The following is a 22,752-nucleotide window of genomic DNA, read 5'->3' on the forward strand; positions in this document are numbered from 1 at the left end:
TTTTTAAATCAGTTCAAGTCGAGAGACAGTTCTGTAACACCCCTTGATTTTTAAGGGATAATTAATAGCAACATTTAAATCTTCTCATTTCATAGACATTTAATTACTTGCCTTACAGTATTTGAAATAGCTGATGGGTGATTTTAAAGAGAGTGACCACTAGGGGGCAGACTGAGTCCAAGAATCGTGGCCACTGTTAGAATTGTTCTGTTGTTGAACAAGTTTTCTTTCTCCATCTTTTTCTAGTTGGGGGCTGACAGTGGTGTATGAGAGTAAGAAACAAGAGCGGCCAGAGAAACAGCAGTGGTGAGTAGCTGTCCAGTTGTGTTTGTACAGGACATACATCAGAATGTACACACAATGCACGACTGTCAGCCCTGAGCCCTCAGAGCGAACAATAGTCCTGCTACCGCTGTCGGTTTAAACAAGCTTACATGGCTCTTTCTAATCTTTTTTGCTTTCATGCTTCTGTAATAAACCTACTCCAGCGTTCTGCTCTCTGAACTCCACTGCTACAGACTGTAAAATCAGTTGAAGATTGTTGAACTTATTAGAGATCATATCTAATGACTTTATTAGTTTGGACCTGGCTCATATAAAGACGCAGTCCCCAGGTGTGCACTATGTGTGTGTGTATGTGTGTATTCATGTGTGTTTGTCCATTCATAATTATTCTTGTCCCGTCCTGCTCTTAGGGCTTTACTTTAATGGTCTGAAGTGCATTTAGGGCGTGTCTAAATCCACTATGTGCATGATTGAAAGGGATTGTAGTCTCTGATGATTAATATTAATAATGAGTTGGGTGCTGCTGCATGCAACAAACCAATGAGAGTGACATCTCCCATTCCCTTCAAAATTCACCTTTCACCGTGGCGGATTGATATTGTAACAGAAGGAGACACATTGACAATGCAAATAACATTTCCAACAAAAATTGCAATGCACAAACGATGCACCTGACCACACGTCATTTCAAGAATGACATAGTTGCACAGATGGGCACATCTGAGCATATTGTGCATTTTCTACTTAAACGTGGCTGCTGGACAGGAAAATGGAAACTGTGTCCTTCTGAAAACTAGACATTAGCTTCATGCTTGGGCGCCGCTTTGCACCGGTTGTAAGATGGGACCCCAACAGTTACAGTGAAACATCAGACTACACGACAACATGGCTGTACCTTTAAATCTCTTTTCAGAAATATGCAGCCTTCAGTCATTCAGTTGTGCTGACACGCTGGCTCTCCTTTTGTTCAGCAGGCTTAGTGGCAGTGTGATCACATGTTTGATGTTCATGTAAACATGCTCAATGTTAGAAACAGCTGGCAGTTTTGTAGGTGGGAAAAACAGGTCAGATCTCAGTGGGGGAGTTTGTAGACGGACACATACGAGAGGTCATTTCCACCCAGGAGCGAAATGAACACGAGACCCCCTGCAGTCACGCCTCCATTCTGTATGCATCAGTTCAATTTATATGTACATCCATGTGCTCGTGTGTTCACGTGAACAGGAGTTGCCACCATCACTGCTGTAATGGGAGTGCTGTTCTCATCATGCTGAAGGCAGTCTCATGCCCTGGTTACACTCCATTGTAACCATCACAGACACAAAACATACCTGAGAGGAAGAAACCGAGAGAGGGAGCGTGTTTGTGAGAGAAAGAATAAAGAAGGGAGGGGGAGAAAGTGGAGGGTAGAGAGGAAAAGTGTCACGCTGAAGAGGAGATACCGTATACCATGTCAGACATTTTGCATTTACTGCAAGAGAAAGAAAACGTGCAGAGGGGAAGAGTGGTTAGAGATAAGACAGAATGTGAAAATATGAAAAAAATGAATGGATGAGGAGGTGCCATGCGGCAGACGCTGTACAGAACTTATCTCTCCCAAACTCGCTCACCCGCCTTTCACTTGGTTTTTCCTGTTACTCCGTCTATTCCTGCAAAACACTTAGCACTAATTAATTCCCCCTATTTGTTGCACCCTTTCATCAGTACACTCTTGCAATCACTGTACTTAAAGGGGACACTGATACATTTTAGTAATATTCAATTTTTATTCCGTGGCACAATGATAAATGAGCTGCATTTATTCTCCTGCAGTTGATGATGGTCTTGATCAGAGTTTAATTTGGTAGAAAGTAAATGTATTGTAGGAGATCAACGTGTATATGCACACTACAGTGACTGTCCTTGTTTCAATCTCAACCAGCACTATTGATCTCCAGTGGCCTTAATGGGGCAGTAAGCCATTTTAATCAATTCACGTTTTGTAAAAATCTGTGAATATTTACTTCTTGTCGCCCGAAAGAAAATCAGTTTTTTCGGCGCAACCCTGCCTCTGTAAATTGAAAACGGAAAAGAATGGTGCAAAGTGCAAATCACACCACACCACACAACACTGCATGTGCATACCGGAGGCTGCGGGTTCGCGGCCCGGTCAGTGCAGTAAAATCATCCTAAACAACAACAAAGACAGAGACGAGCTTTCTCCAGAATTACTTACTGCCCCTTTAATGATGCAAACTATAGAGTCAGGAGCTCCATGCCTGTGTGTGGTGTGGTCGCATGTGTGCCAACACTGTAGCTAATTTAAGTTTATTATTTTAAAACAGTCTCTGTTTCTCTGTGGAGAGCTCTTGAATAAGAGTTGTAGGCTAAATCTGTGCTCATAACAATTATAAATAAAGCTTATTTATTCAGCACCACAGCATGGCTGATGACTCGGGGATATGCACGTACACACACAGACGTTATGGAGACACAGACACACTCCTTGGACAGGGAAACAAGTTGAATACTAAAGGTTCTCATCAACGTGTCTCTTTGTTGGACATTTAAACTAGGAATGACACTCAGTGTTTACGCTCGTTGGCTAATAAGGGACGTCACAGGATAGAGAGCGTGTCAGGTTCAGTTAATATCTTTGACGACCTCACTCTCCTTTTTCTCTGAATGCCTCTGTGCCTTGTTGACTTCTCTCCCAACAACACCCCCCCTCCCCATCTCACACACACACACACACACACACACACACGCAGATCTCCTGATTTTCGCCACACTGTCTCCTTCACTTTATCACCCTCTATTCATTTGCAGGTATCTCTGCTGTGACACCCAGTCAGAAATGAGGGAGTGGTTCGCTACTTTTCTCAGTATTCAGGTGTGATCTTCACACAAACACACACACACACACACACACAATGATTACATTGGCTTTAATATACATGATTTCTGGACATTCTATAACTCCACTATTTGAAATGATAAAAAAAAATATTCTGTTTGTTTCCCCTGGGGAACAATCTTTTAGACTTGTAATGTTCCAGTAGTTTTGGAAGTGGTATTTAGCATTAGTAATAACACATCACCATTGGATATAATATACCTCAAAAAGACAGTTCTAATGCCAATATGTCATTTGTTATCAGAGAAAAGTACAGTAACTACAATCATTTTCGTAAACATGTTGATACTTATCTTGTGCACCTGTTTGTTTCTGTTTTGTAAAATCTCACCTGGCTCCCTCCCCCCATCTTTCCCTCTGTTCTTGTCCACTCCTTCTTAAAGTACGACGGCGACGTTTGGCCTCAGGACGGACTCCAGCAGACACGTGTGAGCCGCGTGTTGCCAGATACGCGTCATGGTAACGTGTCACTGATACCGCTGCGTGGCAGTGAGAATGAGATGCGGAACAGCGTAGCAGCTTTCAGCCAAGACCCGCTTGCTGTGAGTGAACATACCAATCACTGGGACTAATCTAGGGACAAACCCGGCAGCTTAATTTAAAGCTGTGGGCTTATCAGAGACATTCATGCTGAACAGGTGCTCCAGACCATGAACCTTGATCCTCCCCGAAGAGCAGAACAAATTTACACTTCTTATACAAGTTGTGTTACGTGTATATTACCTTTGATTATTTCAGACACGAGATTGTGCACGAGAACGTGACGTCTGAAATGTTTCCTTTTCATTATTCTCCCCTGACAAAAGAAGGGCAGGAGTTGAGGGGTTTGCACCTGTGCAGGATCAATAATCTCTGTTCCATGATTTATTTGTGATTCAATCGTCATGACAGGATCTGGGTTCTTGAATTGTGGATTTTGACCAGAAACAGACAAAAACGGGGCTCTTCCGTTATTAAGTGTCTGTGTGTTTCAGGAGCCTGGATCTCAGGTCACGAGAATACATTGATATTTGATTTTAAAGGTATAAAATTGTTTAAGAATCCAGATGATGGGAGAGGAGTAGACAGCAGCATCTTCATGTTGCAGGATTTTTGGACTGAAAATTAACAGAACAGAATTACACCCAGAGTTATTCTGGTGATGTTCTGCCAAAGATGGTTTCAAAACACCACAGAGACAACAGAAACAAAGAATAACACATTTCAGGTGCCTGTGGGCGAACTACGGTTAACTCTGTTTCACACTACTGCTGCCATATCAGCTCACAGGGTTGTACGCTCCGCAGGAATTTCCCAAACATCCTCACTGTTGGTTTGTTGGGCTGCATTTGAGGCACACTGACATGAAACCTGTTCAACAACATCAAAATCACCCTCCTGTAGGCATCCTGTTCTCTCTTTTTCATAGAAGAACTGAGCGCAGCCATCCAGAATAATTCACTCAGTGCTCAGTCTCGGTCCTATCGGACCAAATATCCACAATCTGATGTGCAGTTGTCTCCTCCTGCAGTTTGCACTCATCCCGTACCTCTCATTAGTTTCCTGCAGCCGCACATCAGAATTCAACTCGGTCAGCTGTTACATCCACCGGCAACAACGCGATTCTGGGGTCGCCGCTTTGTTGCCTCCCAGATATTTAGTATTAATTGAGATCTCATCGATGCATCGACTCTATAATGTGTTTTTTTTCTGATGCGGTGTGATTGCTTTGGCGATGGGACGGCAGCAGACGCTGGGTTTTATTGCAGGCTGCTTGTGTAAGTGAGGGCGGAGGAGAGGGATCCACTGCATATTGTGGAGTACATGTACATGGTACACTGACCATGTGTCAGTGTGCGTCTGTCTGCATTAGACCCACTGACAGCTCACATAAGTGTGTCTGTGTGCGTGTGTGTGTGTGTGTGTGTGTGTGTGAGTGCAGACGTGTAATCGTGCATGTGTTTCTCTCACTCTTAAGTCTTGAATGTTGTATACTACATCTCGTTTTTTCTCACACTCAAAACACTTCTTCACACAATTTTATTAGGAAGATCGGCATGTGTAAAAAAAATTAACCATCCTGTGTGTAATAGTCAAAGAAAAGTCACTGTACAGATCAGCTTGTATCGTGAAAACTGGTTTATTCAGAGGGCATCTCACACATTTCTGTCTTCAGTCCAGCCCTGACTCCGCCTCCTTGTGTTTCTTGGCCTGCACCTGTTTCATAATCCCTCTGTTGTTTATCTTTCAGCTCTTTAGGGATGTTCGGTAATCTTTGCTGCAAGACAGGTGAGACAGTTTCACTCTGGGATTAGTCTTAAAACTGATACCAAACAAATTCTGGATTATTTTCAGATTAAATACATTTTTGGTTCATGTGTATTGTACAATATGTGAATACGTTACAGTGGATCAGAACTTATTCTGCTCTGCAATCATATTTTCTTTATTAGATCATTTTTCATTATTATATCTAGTGAAAGAAGGTGAACTTTTGTATTATGAATCCAGTAATGATTTGATTAATCAAGGAACTAAATTACAGTGAAGAAGCATTATTTACACCTAAATTTAAAAAATAAAATTTTCTCAGCTGACAGGCATGTAAAACTTACCGCACCTTTTGACTGGAGTCGACAGCTCAGACTGTAACTAATGAATTAGTCCAACAGTAAATCAATCTTTGTCTTATTTTCCAATTAGTTGATCATGTAAGTTATTTATTAAGCCACAAATTCCCCAGAGTTGCTGTGTCCAGCTCCTCAAATGTGATATTTATCGTTAATGAATCACAAAGTGGCAAACAGATTAATCAGTATTGAAAACAATCATTTAGATGCAGCCCTAATATTAAATTAGACTCTTATACAAGGGTCAACTGAAATTGACACATCATAAAGTTTAAGTGGAAGATCTGAGTCGACTGTATTTGCAATTTATCTGCTCTCTTAACTGCTGCTTATTGAGTCAACATCATGCCAGCAGCCTCACGTCTGGTTGCCATGTTAGTTTCATTAAATAGTTTCAGTCTGTACTAGATTTGAAAAAAACAAACGTACACAAATATTTATTAAAGGAAAAGAAGATTTTAATCACGGTCTGGATGTTTGTTCTTTAAAGGGCAGATGGTTGGCCTCATCAGATGATCTCTAAACATCCCAATCACATCATCGCTCTGTGACGGACTTTCACACTGTATCTGGAATACGGCCTTGGACCTGCTGTCGGCTCCGCTGCCTATGAAACGGGCCAAAAATCTATACGGACAACAGGATCATGTGTAAAACATAACCTACACTGGTTTTCCCTGCACAAGAGAATTTAACTTGATGTACAGCAGAAGAATTTAAATGAAAGACGGACAGTTTGACGCACAACAATCACACTGAAGATTTTCATAATTCAGTTCCAGCTCAATGCGGAGTGAATCTGCTCTCAATGTTGCACTGTTTCCATTGGTCAGTGGCAAACAACCACTGAATTGTGTCATGTGGACAGAAGCATGAAAGACACGCTGAGTAAAAACCTTTTTTTAATAGAAAATACAAATTGAAATGCAGTTGTAGCTGAATCAGATTTCTAATTCTGTGATGGTTTTTTTTAGCTTTCACTCTGTACTCTTGCTCGACAAATTGTTTGAATAACCCTGCAATTTAAAAAAACTGAAGAATTACCATTATGAGTAAAGCTGATTTTGGTAAATCTCCATGGAGACGGGGCCTGAGAGAAAGCTGAGAAGTAAAAAATGTGACAGATCATTGTCTGACATACCGCTGGACATTTGCCTGCATGGTGCAAAGGCCTTGGTCAGAGTTACATAGATGTACATGTGTGCCAGCGTGTATACACTCTGGGGAGTGAGGAAAGGAGAGACGTGCTAAAATAAAAAAATAAAACATGACTTTCTTTTTAAATGATTAAAAAAAGAAAGTCACATATTTCATTTGAATATGAAATAGAATAGGGGAAGTCTCCTTGGCTTTATTGTTGTCCCTTATTCTGTATTCAAATAAATTCAGTGCACCTTATGTAGGTCACATTTCAAAGCATATTTTCTTATTAAAGCTATGGTTTTTTTTTGGCCAGATCAGTAGTTTGTGTCTGTCCCAGTGCTTCCTGTCTGTACGTCCTTTTCAGTAGCGATGCTTGGCGGCAGTATTTATGAAGGGTTAGATTATGAATTACTCACTTTGGAATTAGATAGGTGTATTTTTGCAACAGTATATTTTTTATAGATTGTTTATCAAATGACAAAACAGGGGGCACAGAGGTTCCACTGAAATGTCTGTAAGCACAATAAAATCCAGTCCATTCTCATCTTCATAGCATTCTTTGTACTTGGATCCAAACATACTTCGTCTAATAGATTAACTTGTCCACTGTTGCTTTACCAGATGCTTTTGAACATTGGCCCCTCACTACCTTATTGTGTCATTTGCCAATTGTAGGGTTTTTTTTTCTTCTTGTAAAGACCTTTTATTTATTTGGACAGCAGAGGACAGCGGATGCTGTACTGCAAAATGTGTTTGCTCTACGTGTATCGGTGAGGCATCTCGAACGTTCATTTTGAAACGGCTTAATTGCAGTGCTGGTGAAAATGTGTATATACAGTACAGTGTATTTGTGTATAAGACGGTGTTTACGTGTTATTATGTGCGCTCCAGCTCGGACCTCAGCAGGAATGTGTCTGTACAGTAACATAATGTTGGTGCCTATGGAAAAGTATCATCCCACCATTTTTTTTTTTATTGTTTTATAACACTGATGCACTATATACAGAGACTTTTGTGACAATAATCATCGGGGATGTGTCATGGATTTTAGAACAATAGTCAACTTCCCATCTTGTTCTACTTTGTTTCTTTGGTCACCGAGAGGTTCTGGAAGATATTTAAGGTTTTTGTTTACAACCATGAAGTGAATAACCAGTGCAGCCGTTGTACGCGTGTTGTTTCCCATCATGCAGTCTCTGTAGGCCGCCTTTACAAGTGCCAGTTGTTATCACTTGACAAATTAGCCCCTTTGCCATTTATGTGATGGATCTCACTGCACCTTTAAGGGTAATTTTGATATTTTTTGATCTGTTCTGCCGAACCACTGGTTTTTATTGAAAGTGACTTCGTCTTCATTGTTTTATTTGGAAATTTAGTTTGTAGAGATCTTTTTATTATGATGATCTGAAACATCCTTATTACGTGACAGTGTTTTAAAACAATAAGGTATAAAGGTCCTATGAATACTTTACATATGCAGTGTATATTCTCAGTCTCTGTCTCTTCTAATTCTGTTACTCTGCATTTTAGTGATTTTGCATCTATTAAACTAATAAACACATTCAACTAGTTAGCTCGTGTGTGCTGTGTTGTTTTTATATATGTGTGTGTGTGTGTGTGTGTAGATTGACTTATCGTGCAAATGGTTTCTTTTAATCCAAAAATTTGCGTTTTTCTCCACAAGGTTGATGCTCTCCACCTCTGACTTTCCCATATGGTAATCCACTTTTTTTCCCACCGAGAATTTATGAAATGAATGTACAAATACACACACATACACACAGTCAAAGTCTAATCTGCCCTCCGGGGCTACTGTGACAAGACAAGCTGGGCAACAAACCCATACACAGCACATCGTACGTGTGCTTACTGTAAACACAAATACATAGGGACAGAAATGTTCATAGGGCCTGCGGTTTTCATGGTAATGTCATGCTACTGTACACTACAGCCATAAAATAGAAGCCTATGGATGAGCTTCAAGGGAAAATGTCAAGAGTGTGTGTGTGTGGGTGGGGTACAGTGATCATAGGGAGAGCCCTGAGGAGGTTTCCAGTGCAGTGTGTGTGTGTGAGTCATGGTGGTCCACCAGAGCTGACACATCAGGGTCACTTGATACCCCGAGACACACTCCGGAGAGCCCCGTAAGGGACTCGCACACAGGAGACCTTCACTATAGCGCTCACACACGCACAGGAGATGCACCGGGGAGGAGCACAGACACACACACACACACACACACACACACACACACACACACAGGAGGACGCTCAAACATACACACACTAAAATGGCCTTTACCATATAGGTCACACAGTTGCATAAAGCAGAGGGAGGAAGGCAGATGAAGGGGCACGAATGGAAGACGGTGATAAAGGCAAAAGTGAGGAAATGAGCCGGAGGGGTGGACCTGCAGAGTGTGCCCGCTGCCAGGACCTGCCAGCCCACCTGCCAGCTCCCAAAAATAAAAAATGCAAATTCACTGAGCACATGTGTGCCTCGAGTCCTGAGGTAGACAAAACAATAGGAGGGACAAAGGCCACGCGCCTCCCACAGATATCTGGACATCCACCTGTGAGAGTCATTGTGCTTCTTGGTTTTCACTGCACGATGCGACGTATCATCAGACGGAGAAGCTTCTCTTATGTTTCATGTTTAGGTTCAGGCTCAACAGAGTCAACAATATGGAATCCTGTGAGTCCATCATGACGGACTGTGGTCAATGTTTGCCCAGCGATATGGATCAGTTAAGTATTACAGTCCTGAAACCTAACGTAGCACAAATAAAAAACCGATACAATCACCCACGCCACATGTAGTAATAAATTATAACGGTACAAGAAATAAAAAATATATCATTATATATTTTATAATCATATATTTAATATTTAATGTGATTACAGTACAGTAAATAAAAATTAAGATTACTAATACTTATCACAGTTCAATTTATACGGTAGTATATTGTGCATGTATTTGTACTTCCTCTCTGTATAAGATGAGAATTCTAACAAGACATCAAATAGAGCGCCGACATAATTAAGTGGCTTTCCTTCATCAGTTCCTCACTTACTGTGTTGAAAAAGAAAAGAGAAAATACATCCTCATCGATAACTTCCCGCCAACTCCGGGGGATTTGGCGGGAAGTTATCGTCCACTGGTGCTCTTATATTTAATCACGGAGCAAATCTTTGGCAGATTCAGTGAAGCCTGATTAGAATCTGGGTTAATCTGTCTCAGGATGCGTTTGGAAACATCCCGTGTGGTTTGAGCAACTGTTGATTTGAATTGCAAATGAGCTCAATTTCATGTTGTTGTTTTTTAAAAACAGACCCAAAAATAGCTTTGGATAGAAAATGTGTCAGTCTGTTGGCTGGTTATCCTCTGTGTGTCTGAGAAACAGACTAACTACACTGTACCTGCTCAGCTTAGCACTTACACAGTCGCAGCAGACCAATTTGAAGTAAATAAAAGTGCCCCTTTAACATTATGAGGTCAAAACTGACCGCACCGTGTAATGGCGATAGAAAAAGGACACCTATTGGTCCCCTATAATCCGCGCTTTCACTGTGTCATTCTCTCGGCCGCCGGGACGCTTTCTTTTTGCGGAAAAATGATAACTTGACTTACGGCAGGGACTGCGTCACCCATTGTGTAACCAAAAACCAAGAAGAGCATAGCGTTTCCCTGGTGTCTATCCCCAGTGATGGAAATGGCAGAGAATCCCTCTGATGGAGGAACGAAAGCAGGCGAAGAAGGAGAGTGATTGAAAATGAGGTAAGACCAGAGTGAACCAATAGGACGGGCATTCGCTGCATGGAGCTCCGGGACTTGAGAGGCTTCAAAAACAACATGCAGTTTGTCTTCTTTCATTAAGTAACCCAATCTACCTACTTATTAATATTACAGGACGTTTAACTCAAGGCCATTCGTTCAAATTGGTATTTTTATGATTGTTTGCTGGTCTGGACAGTAGCCACACTGTCGGCATTGAGTTGCCATCACCGCTGCTAGTTAACGATAGGAGCCAAAACGCAAATATACAGTAGTAGGAGCTTCAGTGTACACACTTCTTTACTATCCTCTGTTACAGTATCTCCAAATTGTTATTGAGAACTTCCTCAGGAGCTCCAAGGCAAAGCTCCTGTGTCCTTGCACCCTGTACAAGTTCCTAAACAATAATACCACCTGGAACCACTAGGGGGCCCGAAAGTTGTCTGCTCGTTCTTTCATAAATCTTTTACAGTCGAGTCACTCTTTTTGGTGACTGTTGTGTTTGAGTCTGTTCATGTTTGTCTACTATAATGTGCAGCACGATTGTACTTCTGTGCAAAGGCGGTTTCATGAATGAAGCTTGGTTTGAAAGTGGTCTTCACAAAAACAACAACCCCCTGACCTGTTATTGTCAACGCTGCTAATAATCTACTCCAGCGTTTGACACACAAATCATATTTACAGTACCTGCTGTCACACCTTGTGCATCCTCTACGTTCACCTGCGGTGCGAAGCTGCATGAGGCCTCCGTCCAGATTTAGATCATTAGGCCACTACCTGCCAGGACCTGCTACCAGCCCAGCCCCCAGCCCCCTAATCCACCACTGATGAGATTTTGACAAGTTTGACAGATGGTGCAGCTCATATTCGTCTTCAAATGTTTTCTCCTTTTTTGTACGAGACAAAATCGTTTTTGGCCTCAGCAACCCCGATCTCCTGCCCTGTTGTCAAGGAAACCAGCCAAGCAAAGCACTCCTCACATCACAGGTGTTGATCCTTGCTGCAGTTTGACTATATGAAGCATTACTGTTAGAGGACACACTGTATTTTATTTGATATTGATGCTTTGGCAGTCTGTGCTCGTGGTGTCGAGCTGCATCAGGAGGTTCACACTAAAGCGGCGCGTGCCTTTTCTTTCCAGATAAGTCGGTGCTGAAGTTCAGAGGCACACGGTGATATGAACAGCTGTCGTGGAGATTGAAGAGGTGTGAAGAGACTTGTTGGGTGCATCAACTTCCAGCCAAGCTCTCTGTTCTCTGTAATGTATTAAATAACTTGGCATCTACATTAAGATAATGAGAGGAGAGATCAAAAAGTCAGAGTCGCTCATCTACAGCAAAACCTACTCAGAATTTATTTTTGGTGTCTTTTGCAGAAAAAAAGTAAGCGACTTTGTGGTTCAGTCACACATTATATCTCCTCTACGCGCATTAATGCGGCAAAATGTGTTTAGTTGTGATGGTACAGTATGCTCCTGTCCTAATTGTATGAACTGGCTGTTCTATAAAACATGCTTGACTCTGTAAGTGCTAACGAGAACGTCTTAAGAAGATGGTGAACAGCAGCTGGAGAGATGAGCCAGAAGGGAGCTCGTCTCCAGAGACTCTGTTGCTACTGATGCAAAAATGAGGAAAATGATGTTTGCATGAGACTTTAATTAATTTAATGCAGGAGAAAATCCATCAGCTCCCTCGGCTCAGCAGCCAGATAAATATTGATTTGAATTTAACATGTTTACCCATTAAACAAAGAGTAGGCCTGCAGCCCGACTGTACGACTTTGAGTTAACACACCTCGTGATCATTACATTTTTTTATGCCCCATTTGATATATATTGTGACAAATGATGTTCTTGCTCTTCCAGGAGAACTCAGCAAGTCAAGCTTAGTGGGTTAGTGACGATTAGCTTGTCAAGAGCATCCTTGCATTCACGCCTGAGGCAGGGCCACCGATGCTGCACTCTCCAACACTCACTGTCTTACTATACTCGCCCCTGACGAACACTTATACCTGTTGCCACTGTACATGCCTGCTTTCCACCTCACAATGTCATCACCGCTTGAGTTGACTATTTGGGATATTTTCTAGTAGATAGTTAATAGATAGAATGGGAAGGCATGCCCTAAAAAGTCTCTATATGGAAATGCATCAGGGACATTGCACTGCATAGTACACGCATCATGGAGTCCACACCATGGAGGGCAGGACACCACCTTATCTGAATAATAACTAGAGCATTGAAAACAACAGGATGTGCACAGTGCCCCCCAAAAAAACAAAAAAAACTAATACAGGAAACAAATAAAGCACCAAAAAGTCCAGAGAAGATCAGAAATCTTAACATCCACGATTTGATTACAACCCCACCAATGGAAGAAGATCCAGAGCAGCTACTATCTACCTCCCTGTGGTGGGGTTGTATCGACAAAGACAGAAAGACCGTTTCAAAATGTGTGACCCTTTGATTCTGTGACTCATAAAGAAAAACACCAATCAGAGTAAACGAATGATGCATAAAAATACGACTTTTCTGTGAAGCAGAAAGATGCAATGAGACTGAATCTGCATCACAAGTCTGCAAATGATGTGGTCATTCAAATGTGGAGATATCTGTTTCCATAAATCTTCCAGTCATTTTCATTTTTCTTTTTGAGCAGCAACACTCGAAGCGCTGCACAAAATAAACACACGCACGCTCCCTGTCCAATCTGCTCTCTGACCTTTATGGTGAAGTACAAAGTCTGTCCGAGGGCTACGAGAATGTTAAACAACCAAAAAAACCAAAACAAAAAACATGCCAGTAACAGTGTAAGGCATGAATGAAGTAAATAAAGGGAATCCAAGCTGCTCTCCTCATCCAATTCTATATCCACAGTTCTTTTTTTCCGTAGTATGTATGTGTGTGTGTGTGTGTGTGTGTGTGTGTGTGTGTGTGTGTGTATGTGTGTGTGTGTGTGTGTGTGTGTGTGCTCCTCCTTGTCCCTGAAGCCTTTCCTGCAGGCTGCAGCTGCAAATGAAAACAGAGTCGGAGTGAACTTGTGTGATCCGAGGGGGTCTGGATTGTCTGCGGTCGCCACGTGGAGCATCTCTCGGCTGGATACACTTCATCCGAACAGTTTCTTTTAATACATATCATTAACACCTTGTCTTCCGTCACCTCCAGCTGACTGCATGGAAATGAACGAGGGTCACACAAACATGCACGCTCTCAATCGCCTCCCCTGCTCTGTCTCTGCTTTTCACACAGGCCCACATATTGACTTTTTATCACGCGCACCCGCACATGCAAACGCACGCACGCACACACACACACACACACACACACACACTCCTCCTGAGCTCTGTAGCACTTCTTCAGTCCTGTGAAAACTGCCTTGCTTCCCTGCGCCTGATTAGCAAACCTCCAGCCCCTCCCTTCAAGTTTATCACCAATTACTGGTCCTTGAGAGAAAAAAGGGAAAAAAAAGGGAAAAGGGGCCTTCTCCCTGTCCCCATGGCAACCACTTTCCTCCTCTCCTTTGCTGCGCAATCAATCAGACAACGACTGTCTCGCTGTCCTGCTCCAGCCGGGGCTAAAGGGGAGCGGTACAGCACAGGAACCAAACATCCCTCTCAGAGGTTTTAGTGTTCAAGCCATCTTTTGTGTCTCTGCCTGTCCTCCATCTCTTTTCTCATGCTCCTAGGTCGCCTCTAACTAATCTCTGCTCTCTGTCTATGTCACACGCAAATTAGCCATAAATATTCAATGATAACACGCTTATGCTAAGTGTGTACTCACATTTTCACTGTTGCAACTCGCAATATTAACTATTTAAAGAAATAGTTCTTGCCACTTCGACACTTGAAGGGGAAGAGCGATCGCTCTCGCTACACCGCCCGCACATGGTTAGAGTTGCTGCATTGAACTTTCCTAAAATGTCCAACTACTTTCGTCTCACTGTTGTACTCAATTCCAAGCAGATCTGGATGAGTGATGGCAAATGGTATGAAATATAAATGCCTTTCTGTCTTTTTTCTTCCATGTGCTCGTCCCTATTCTGCCTCCGTCTTTACCTCTACCTGTCTGGGGTTTTTTCCGACTCTTTTCCAACTTCTCACCTCCCCTTCGTCTTTCTTTGACGTTATCTTTCAGTCTGCTGATTCCTCACCAGCAGCAGACACAGAGAAATTGGAGAACATTTCGTGTCTGACACCCTGCTTATCTCGCAGATACAATCACCATGGAGGGACTGAGGAGGAGGTTGTGGTGGTGGTGAGGAAAGAGGCTGGCCGGAGGGAGGAAGAGAAGAAATTACAGAAAGAGAGGAAAAAAGGAGAGAGAGAGAGAAAGAGAATCGAGAGGTGTAGAAGTATAAATGGGATGAGAAATGGCATGGAGGCAGAAGGGGAAGATGATAAATGAAGAGAAAACATGTCTCTGTACGGAGACATGCGGAGAAAGCGTTGAAATTGGGAAATGAATGAAAGAGGGCGACAGAGAAACAGATCGAAGCACCATGGAGGAGGTACTGAAGACAAGGAAGTGATATGTGATGAATGTGGAGAGACATTAAAAGATGTGGTAAAAGTGACAGAGAAGGAGGAGGAGAGGAGAATACCGCGATTGAGACAGAAAACAGGGCTACGGGGGGGCAGCATCCAAACAGTTAATTAAGATTTTGTCATTTCATGACCACCGCTGTTATTTTTTTTGAAAGATGCTGAACGCTCTGTCAATCCGGAAATCCACTCGGCTGAAATCAATGATGGAGGAGAAGGAACAGAGGAAGAGGAAGGGAGTGGTGACGGGGAATGATGGAGGAGAAGAGGAGGAGGAAGAGGAGGAGGAGGAGGGAGGCCTGGGAGACGAGTGCTATTAGTAGGTTAGTCACTCGAAAGACGCTGTGGGCGAGTGCAACACTAGTCACTGTGTGTGTGTGTGTGTGTGTGTGTGTGTGTGTGTGTGAGAGGGTGGGACAGGATGTGCACAAGCCAACAGACTGAGGAATTTGCCCCTTAATCACTGTGAAGTTTAATTAAACTTGATTGACTTGATGTGCTGCAGGGCCGATGATATCACTGTATTATATTGTAAAGGCAGCTGCACCCGCAGCGGCATCATCTGTATGCAGGCGAGCACATTTCTCTCCTGACACCGTGGCATAAATAAAACTTATCTTTTCCAGTGTGTTGACAGCGAGTACAGTATATTTATATATAATTTTTTCCTCATCTTTTTTCCCCCCTCTACATTTAATTTTCCCCCTCTCCGGGACAGCTACTGTCATTACAAAGTCACGTCGTGCAGACAAACTGCTGTTTGTCAAAATGTGTATACAGTAAGGGCATGCACACGACAGCTAGACTATTTTCCGTCTGAGGTGTCGGTGTTGCCGTTGAAAACGCACGAGGAATCAGATTTGAACTCTCGCGAAACTATGTGAGGCACATAGAATTCAGCGTGTGTCGATTCTGTTGCTTTTTTGGAACAACTCGTTCATCCGGAGACATCCGGAGACATCCGTCTCAAGTCAAGGCCTGTCCTGTGAAAACCATGTATCTCCAAAAACGACCAAAAGAAAAATAGTAAAGGCCAAATCTGTGCAATTACAAGGTCTATCTACATGAATAGTCTCGCGTATCTACACAAAACTAACACTTGTGAGATTTCAACAGAGGTGTAAAAATCGGTATGGGTGTGAATGAAGATGGAACACAACATCAATTATAGAAATGATGTGTTTTCTAGTGAATATCCCATGCAGATGAAGCCAACATCCTTTATCAACCCACAACACAACATTTAAACCATTATCTGTGCCAAATGCCATGCTGATAAAGTGAAGCGGAGCAAAGTCACAGGCTCTGGTTGGGACCTGGTGAGGCTGAATCGAACTGCTCTGTGAGGTTTCGACGCAGCAGTTAGGGAACGCGCCATGTGGGAAATTGATGGATCGAGCCCATTTCACATTAGAAATGCCCCCCTGGAGGCAAAAAACGGATGAAAGAGGCAGAGTACCATCTCAAAGCGACATGTAGTCTTTGTGCAAGCTGACGTCAGGGGATTTGTGGATCGAAACACTTGTCGTGACAAAAACTCAAAGGTAAGACCCAGTTAATGTTTGCCACTTTTCTTTTGCTCTTCCCCGACTGCTTCGGTGAGGGTGGGTCGCTTTCTCATCATAAATAAATAAATAAATAAATAAATAAATAAATAAATAAACAAACAAACAAACAAACAAACATATATAGCTTGTATTGTTAGCATGAAGTGACTTGGTCGTCAGCTCCGTGGACACGTGTGTTTACGTGACGCGCCAATTGAGTTGCTTGGTGTTTGAATTTGGGTTTTTGTGTCGGTGAAAAATGGTTGTTGTGGGTAAATTCGGCCGTTTGGCCGAATTTACCCCGTTCTGTGCAAATACTGTGAGAAGTATTCGGTCTAAATGCAACTGGTTTCATCAGAGAAACCGGCGTTTGTCTCGCTCTACAAACATTTCTTGGAAAGCGCTGCGTAATGACGCGCACGCCCCGAGTGGCCAGGGGACGGGACGTATGATATGAGACTGTCATCACTTTCCAGATGTGCTAAAGCCTCACAGGAAACATCATTCATAGTGTAACAACATCATGCTTAAAAAAAAAAGAAACAACGAATCAGAACTTGTGGATAATGTAACTTTATGCCTTATGTGAGGATGAGCGATTCATCTAAATTGATGACATGCTGAGTGGCATTTCCAAGACTTGTATTTTACTTATATATATAAATATGAATTTCTCATGTGCTTTTGTAGGCGAGGCGTACATACATAATTAGAAACACGCAGATGAACAACAAGGGTGTATCATCTCAGGTCCAAGATATTGATGATAGAAAGGCTGCAAGTGCATTTCTACCTGCTCCCAGTCTCAGGCATCTGTCATCAGCTCCTTGCATGTCTTCTGTTTACACAGTGTTAACAGAGCCACGGTCCACGTGGATGTACCTTTTAAAAAAAAAAAAATATTCATGCACCCCTGTGTGTATCATATTATTATTATTATTACCTGTGATGACATGAAAACATGTCTGAGCCCCAGTGCTTCGAAATGAAAAATAAAGACGCTCACTTCGGAGACAGGGGAGGCCTCCATGTACGTCTGCAGGCATGGGATCACCCGTCTGGGCACAAAGCTGCATGGGCGCTGTTCAGGGAGCGAGAGCGAAAATAGAGACTGTGCAGATGATGTAGCCACAGGGCTGTGTGTGTGTGTGTGTTTGTAGTCCTGGTTTACGTAAGCTTTCTGGGAAAAGGGCTAAACTCTGCACACAGTTAAGGGGGTAATCAGAAAAATACATAATTTTTTCCAGATTGTATCTTAAATTGCACATAGACACAAACACACTGACAGAGTGCAGCAATCCCACAGTCTATTCCCATTGCAATTGTCCAAACTTCTGTCAGTTCCTGTGAGCAGAACATTTGACATTGTACCATAATCCCCCCTTTTCCGTCCTCATTTCTCTCTTCTGCAAAAATCACCACCCGGATCCCTCGCTCCTCCTCCGAGAGATGCTCCACTGTGTGTGTGTGTGTGTGTGTGTCCCGGCTGTGTGTGAGACCATATGGTGCAGTATTGTATGCTTGTGCAGGACGCACCAGGGTTGCCGCTAGGTCGAAGACACGTATCAGCCTTTTCCCCATAAATGCCACGATCTGCGTGAGTGTCTGTGTGCTTACGCAAGTCGCTTTGCACTTAAGGGATAATCCTTATGTTTATTATTTGATACAGATGATACTTGGGGAAGCAACATTTCTGTAATGATTTGGTCTTTCTAGTATTCATGTAAAAGCAAACAAAGCGGATCTAGTGGTAGATTCAGGCTTTGGTAACAGAAATTGGTTCTTCGAGCTTGGACGTGTTTTTCTGTTTTGCCTTAGTTTTGAGGAAGCTGTGCGAGGTAAACAGCCACAACCTCTTAGCCGAGACGCTGTGCAGCTCAGGAGTTATCCTCTGTGATTGCCAATATGAGTCAAATGCAGCTGCAGCACAGTTTATAACAATTGTTTCTAACATTTTGGGAAATGAATAGCTTCGCCTTCTTCCTGAGAGTTGAATGAGAACATTGAGTACACTCACGCATTGATTGAAAATTGAACTTCACCGGTGAACTTGGAAAGCCAAGAGGTGATTAGCTGCAGCTCGCCATGAACACTGCGATCCGATAGCCTGGCACCGTCCAAAGTTCAGAAATTAGTTACTGCGTGTACACGACAGTAACTCGCTGCTGTCAGTCTCCATGTTAGGGTTATCACCTCACAGTAGTGGATTTCACCGAAAGTAAAAGAGGCCCTCTGGAATGACTTAAGTTGTTGCTAAGAACCACAAGATGGCTCCTACGTGTTCCTCATACCAAGGCAGACTGAGTCCCAGCTCAATGAAAACCTGTGTTTCATCCCGGAGAGTCACACTGACGGTTGTGGACGTGGAGGTGACATGGGGGCCGGACAGTCGATGGATGAGCTGGATCATATTTCTGGGGGAGCTGTCAGACGGGCACCACAAGCCCAAATGTAGTGAGGTGTTTTTCTCCCTGCAGACGAAAATGACATGGAGTTGGTGTATGGACCCAGTTCAAAAACTGTGAGGCAGCTGCTTCACAATGTGGCCAGAAGGTGTCCGCTGCTCTTCACTGGTGGCCACCAAAGAGCCGAAGGCAGCGCCGACTGAGACCTTCCAAGCTCAGCGGGCAGAGACTCAGTGGAGTTCACGTGCGCGACTTGTTATATACCAGTGACAACCAACTGATACAGGTTGTGTCTGGAGCATAAATTAGCGCTTTTAATAATAACCCATAATAATAACCCCTTTGAATCCCTTGTTCAGAAACTCTAAGCACTTTTTGCACATTTTCATATAAGTATCACTGTATGAATAAGGCTATTTTGACATCTATTGTGGACATTTTCATAAAAAAAAATATATATATATATATTAAAAAAATGCGTTTATTGGAAATCCGAAGGTATAAAATAAAATCACTCCTCATAGAACAGTAATTCAATTATTTAATACAGTCTTTGAAGTTTCTGGTGAAAATAATAGCATCTGTGTTTATTTTACCTATTTTTTTTTAAGTCTAACAATAAATGTCACGACCCTGCCCCTATCCTGGCCTCTTTGAAAGACTTTTTGGTTAAATCAGATTTTTGAATAGTGTTTGCTCTGCTTTTTGGTTTTGTAGTTTGTCTGGCTTAGTTAAGTTACTTTTTGTTATCCCCCATGTTGTCCCGTTTCTTGCCGTCTTTCTCTGCACTTCCTTTTCCACCTGTGTCTCAATGTTTTGCTTCTTGTGTCCCGACATCATGTGCTTCTGGCCCCATAAGGCGACCTTGCTGAAGATTAAACATTCCCCATCAAACACGTCAACAAGCAGGACAGAAAATTCCCCCAGCAGTCACCAGCACGCCTTTTTTTTAGGCATTTTGCTCGTAAGTAACTGGAGTATTAATATGTGGACTGACCCGGACCAACGCGCTCAGCTCACGCTGAGAAGCCTCATTAAACAGTGGATGGCAGCAGGTGCTGTGCGCTTTGGATTAAGCTGGAAACACCCAGTTGTCCGTTTTTATTGATGGCAACAGCGGTGAATATGTAATTAGTTCTGTTCCTCGATTACATGTGTCGTGAAAACCCAATCACACCAATTTGGCTTCATGACGTTCATCCGCATTAACAGCAAATGAATGAATGAGCAGAGAAGCATGGTCGTCATAGAACCATCCAAAACATTTAGTGGACAAAGTCACATGTGCCCTCCAAACACTGCTGTGTGTGTGATAGAGAAGGGAAGGGGTTGTTTGTCTATCAGATGCTCTTTTTTGCAAGGATATTAATGGAAAGATGAGCACAAACATCTCGAATGAATTCTTTTAATTCATGCTAAGTCAGCCAGCAGCCATCTGGCTCCCCCCGAGAATCACACACAAACAATCCCACTCTTGCTCTCTGTCACACACAAACACACACACGCACACACACACAAACACACACACACACACACCAAACTGAGTGGAAATGACAATCTGAGGGCATGCAGTCAGAGCGGAAATTATGACAAGCCAGAATGACCATAACTCCCAGCTGATGGAGAAGTCACTTACACACCACTGACAAGGGCATTAGAGATGTTTGACCACTTTTTGAAGCCTGGAGAACAAAGTAATGTATCACGTCCTATTTTTTTTTGCCTGTTCTTCTCGGCATTTCTAGAACCATCTGATGCTCTTGAACAACTCTCGGGGACTATTCGGCACATGCATGTCCACTAAACCTGCTTGGTCCATTGAGCACAATGGGGTGTTTCCAGTTTGTAAAGATCTTACAGATTATGTTAAAGCTTGTTCAACATGTGGTGATAGGCCTCTGGCGTGGGCCAAAAGTGATGTTCAAGCTGTTCATGTGAAGAAAAAGAAGGATAAAAGGATGAGGCCTAGTGCCGTGAAAATTAATATTAACACCCACAAAAAGAAACTGTGCCAGCGACGGGCTCAGCGCTTGACTAGCTGTGGTCGGCTTTGTGCTGACAGAAATCTCAGTATGTTTTATTGAATAATGTTTGCAATGTTCCTACTACATGGGGTCAAAAAGTTTCCAGTTCATGAAATTGTATCGTTTTTGTTAGGGTACCCTGATAAGTTATGCATGAAAAGCAGCAACTCATCAATATATACACGCAGAAAGCAGTTGTATAATGTTTGTGCCGAACATCATTTTCCTCTGAGCAGTTCCTTTTTGTATCTCCTGATTGAATGTAATTAACTCGATGTTCTCCAGCATAGTTAGAGGGGGCAGATCTGTCACCACAGTTAAAGATCATTTTGAAACATGCAGGGATACAGTATGTACATGCATTACATACAGAAAACAAGCACGTGCAGTCATTGCGTAAACGTACATGTACTGTACTGTACTGTGGTCCTGGGCTGGCTGGCCCTGAACCAGAGTAACGTCTTCCAAAAGTGGAGGATAAACACTTTGAGAAAGGTTTCAATTGGTTTTGGGAAAACTCCACCCTGAGGACAAGGTTAGGCAATAATTCACCGTGATAAACCCATGAAAGCTCATGTGACGGTGGCAGCACCTAAAAGGATTTCAGTTAATTCTGAGTTTGGATGGCGTTGAGAAGAGGCTTACTGTACCTGTTGTGTGAAGGGCAGGATGGAAGAACAGGGGAAGGCAGAAGAAAGAGGTAACGGGAAAAAAACAGGAATGAAGGGCTTCGAGAAGGTGTTAAAACAAGCACAGTCGTGATGAAGGGAGGATGGATGCACCGGGGAGGAGGGAAGGGAGCCTAGACAGAGAAGGGAAGGGATTAAGATTAAGAGGGACAGATAGGAGTGAGAAAATATCTGAAAATCATATAAGCACCACAGGAGCTCATTGTCTTTCCTAATAGCCTATTTATTTCCAAAAAGTCCTCAAATCTTAACGACATATCACGGCACTTCGTCAGTGCAAGTGACACGTGATGGTTCCTAAAAAGGGCTCATATGAGAGTTTCCAGTTTTCACACGACTACTTTTACACTCACAGAAAATCTTCACCCAGCTCTGCAGTTACCTTCAGCGCAATGCAGTATTTTAGCATTTTTCAGCTCATTTTTTGGGGGTTATGGCAATGGTTTTGGTTCACTCTCACCAAAAGGCAGACAGAAAATAAATCACCTGGTGAACATAGTATTTAGCAGCTAAAAAAGACAGATATTTCCCTCGTTAGTTGGTGGAGACCAAAAACAGAGCTAAAAGAGACATGTGACCATAAAGATATCTGTGAATTAATGATAATGTTTCTCTGTATCTTATGGATGTGTCAAAAGCATGGACTGTAATGTCAGTGGGTCCAATAAAAGTACCGAAAACCTGTATTCTCTCCAATGACCAGCAGAGGGCAACTCCACAGGCTGCAAAAAGAAGTTGTTTCTATAGAAGTCAATGATAAAACGACTCTTCTTCTCAGTTGATTTATAAAGTCAGTAAACATTTTCCTGCAGAGTTAATGGTCTCAATTTGCAAGTCTTCT

At 42.6% G+C, this 22,752-nt stretch overlaps 1 protein-coding gene across 2 annotated transcripts in view; it reads left to right on the plus strand.

The window, feature by feature from the left end:
- The window catches only part of LOC118299035 (arf-GAP with Rho-GAP domain, ANK repeat and PH domain-containing protein 1), a 43,480-nt gene extending 34,974 nt beyond the window's left edge, over positions 1-8,506 (plus strand). The window contains exons 30-34 of one of the 2 annotated variants that reach the window (XM_035622395.2): positions 247-306; positions 3,094-3,157; positions 3,565-3,723; positions 5,412-5,449; positions 6,281-8,506. In XM_035622395.2, coding sequence (XP_035478288.2) covers positions 247-306; positions 3,094-3,157; positions 3,565-3,723; positions 5,412-5,432 — 304 coding nt within the window. In that variant the 3' untranslated portion in view covers positions 5,433-5,449; positions 6,281-8,506. The remainder of the gene's footprint in view (positions 1-246; positions 307-3,093; positions 3,158-3,564; positions 3,724-5,411; positions 5,450-6,280) is intronic. The other variant, XM_035622396.2, reaches the window with a different exon arrangement.
- Positions 8,507-22,752: the final 14,246 nt, after the last annotated feature.

The sequence above is a fragment of the Scophthalmus maximus genome, chromosome 11, assembly GCF_022379125.1.
Source record: "Scophthalmus maximus strain ysfricsl-2021 chromosome 11, ASM2237912v1, whole genome shotgun sequence".
In the NCBI taxonomy this organism is placed as follows: Eukaryota; Metazoa; Chordata; class Actinopteri; order Pleuronectiformes; family Scophthalmidae; genus Scophthalmus; species Scophthalmus maximus.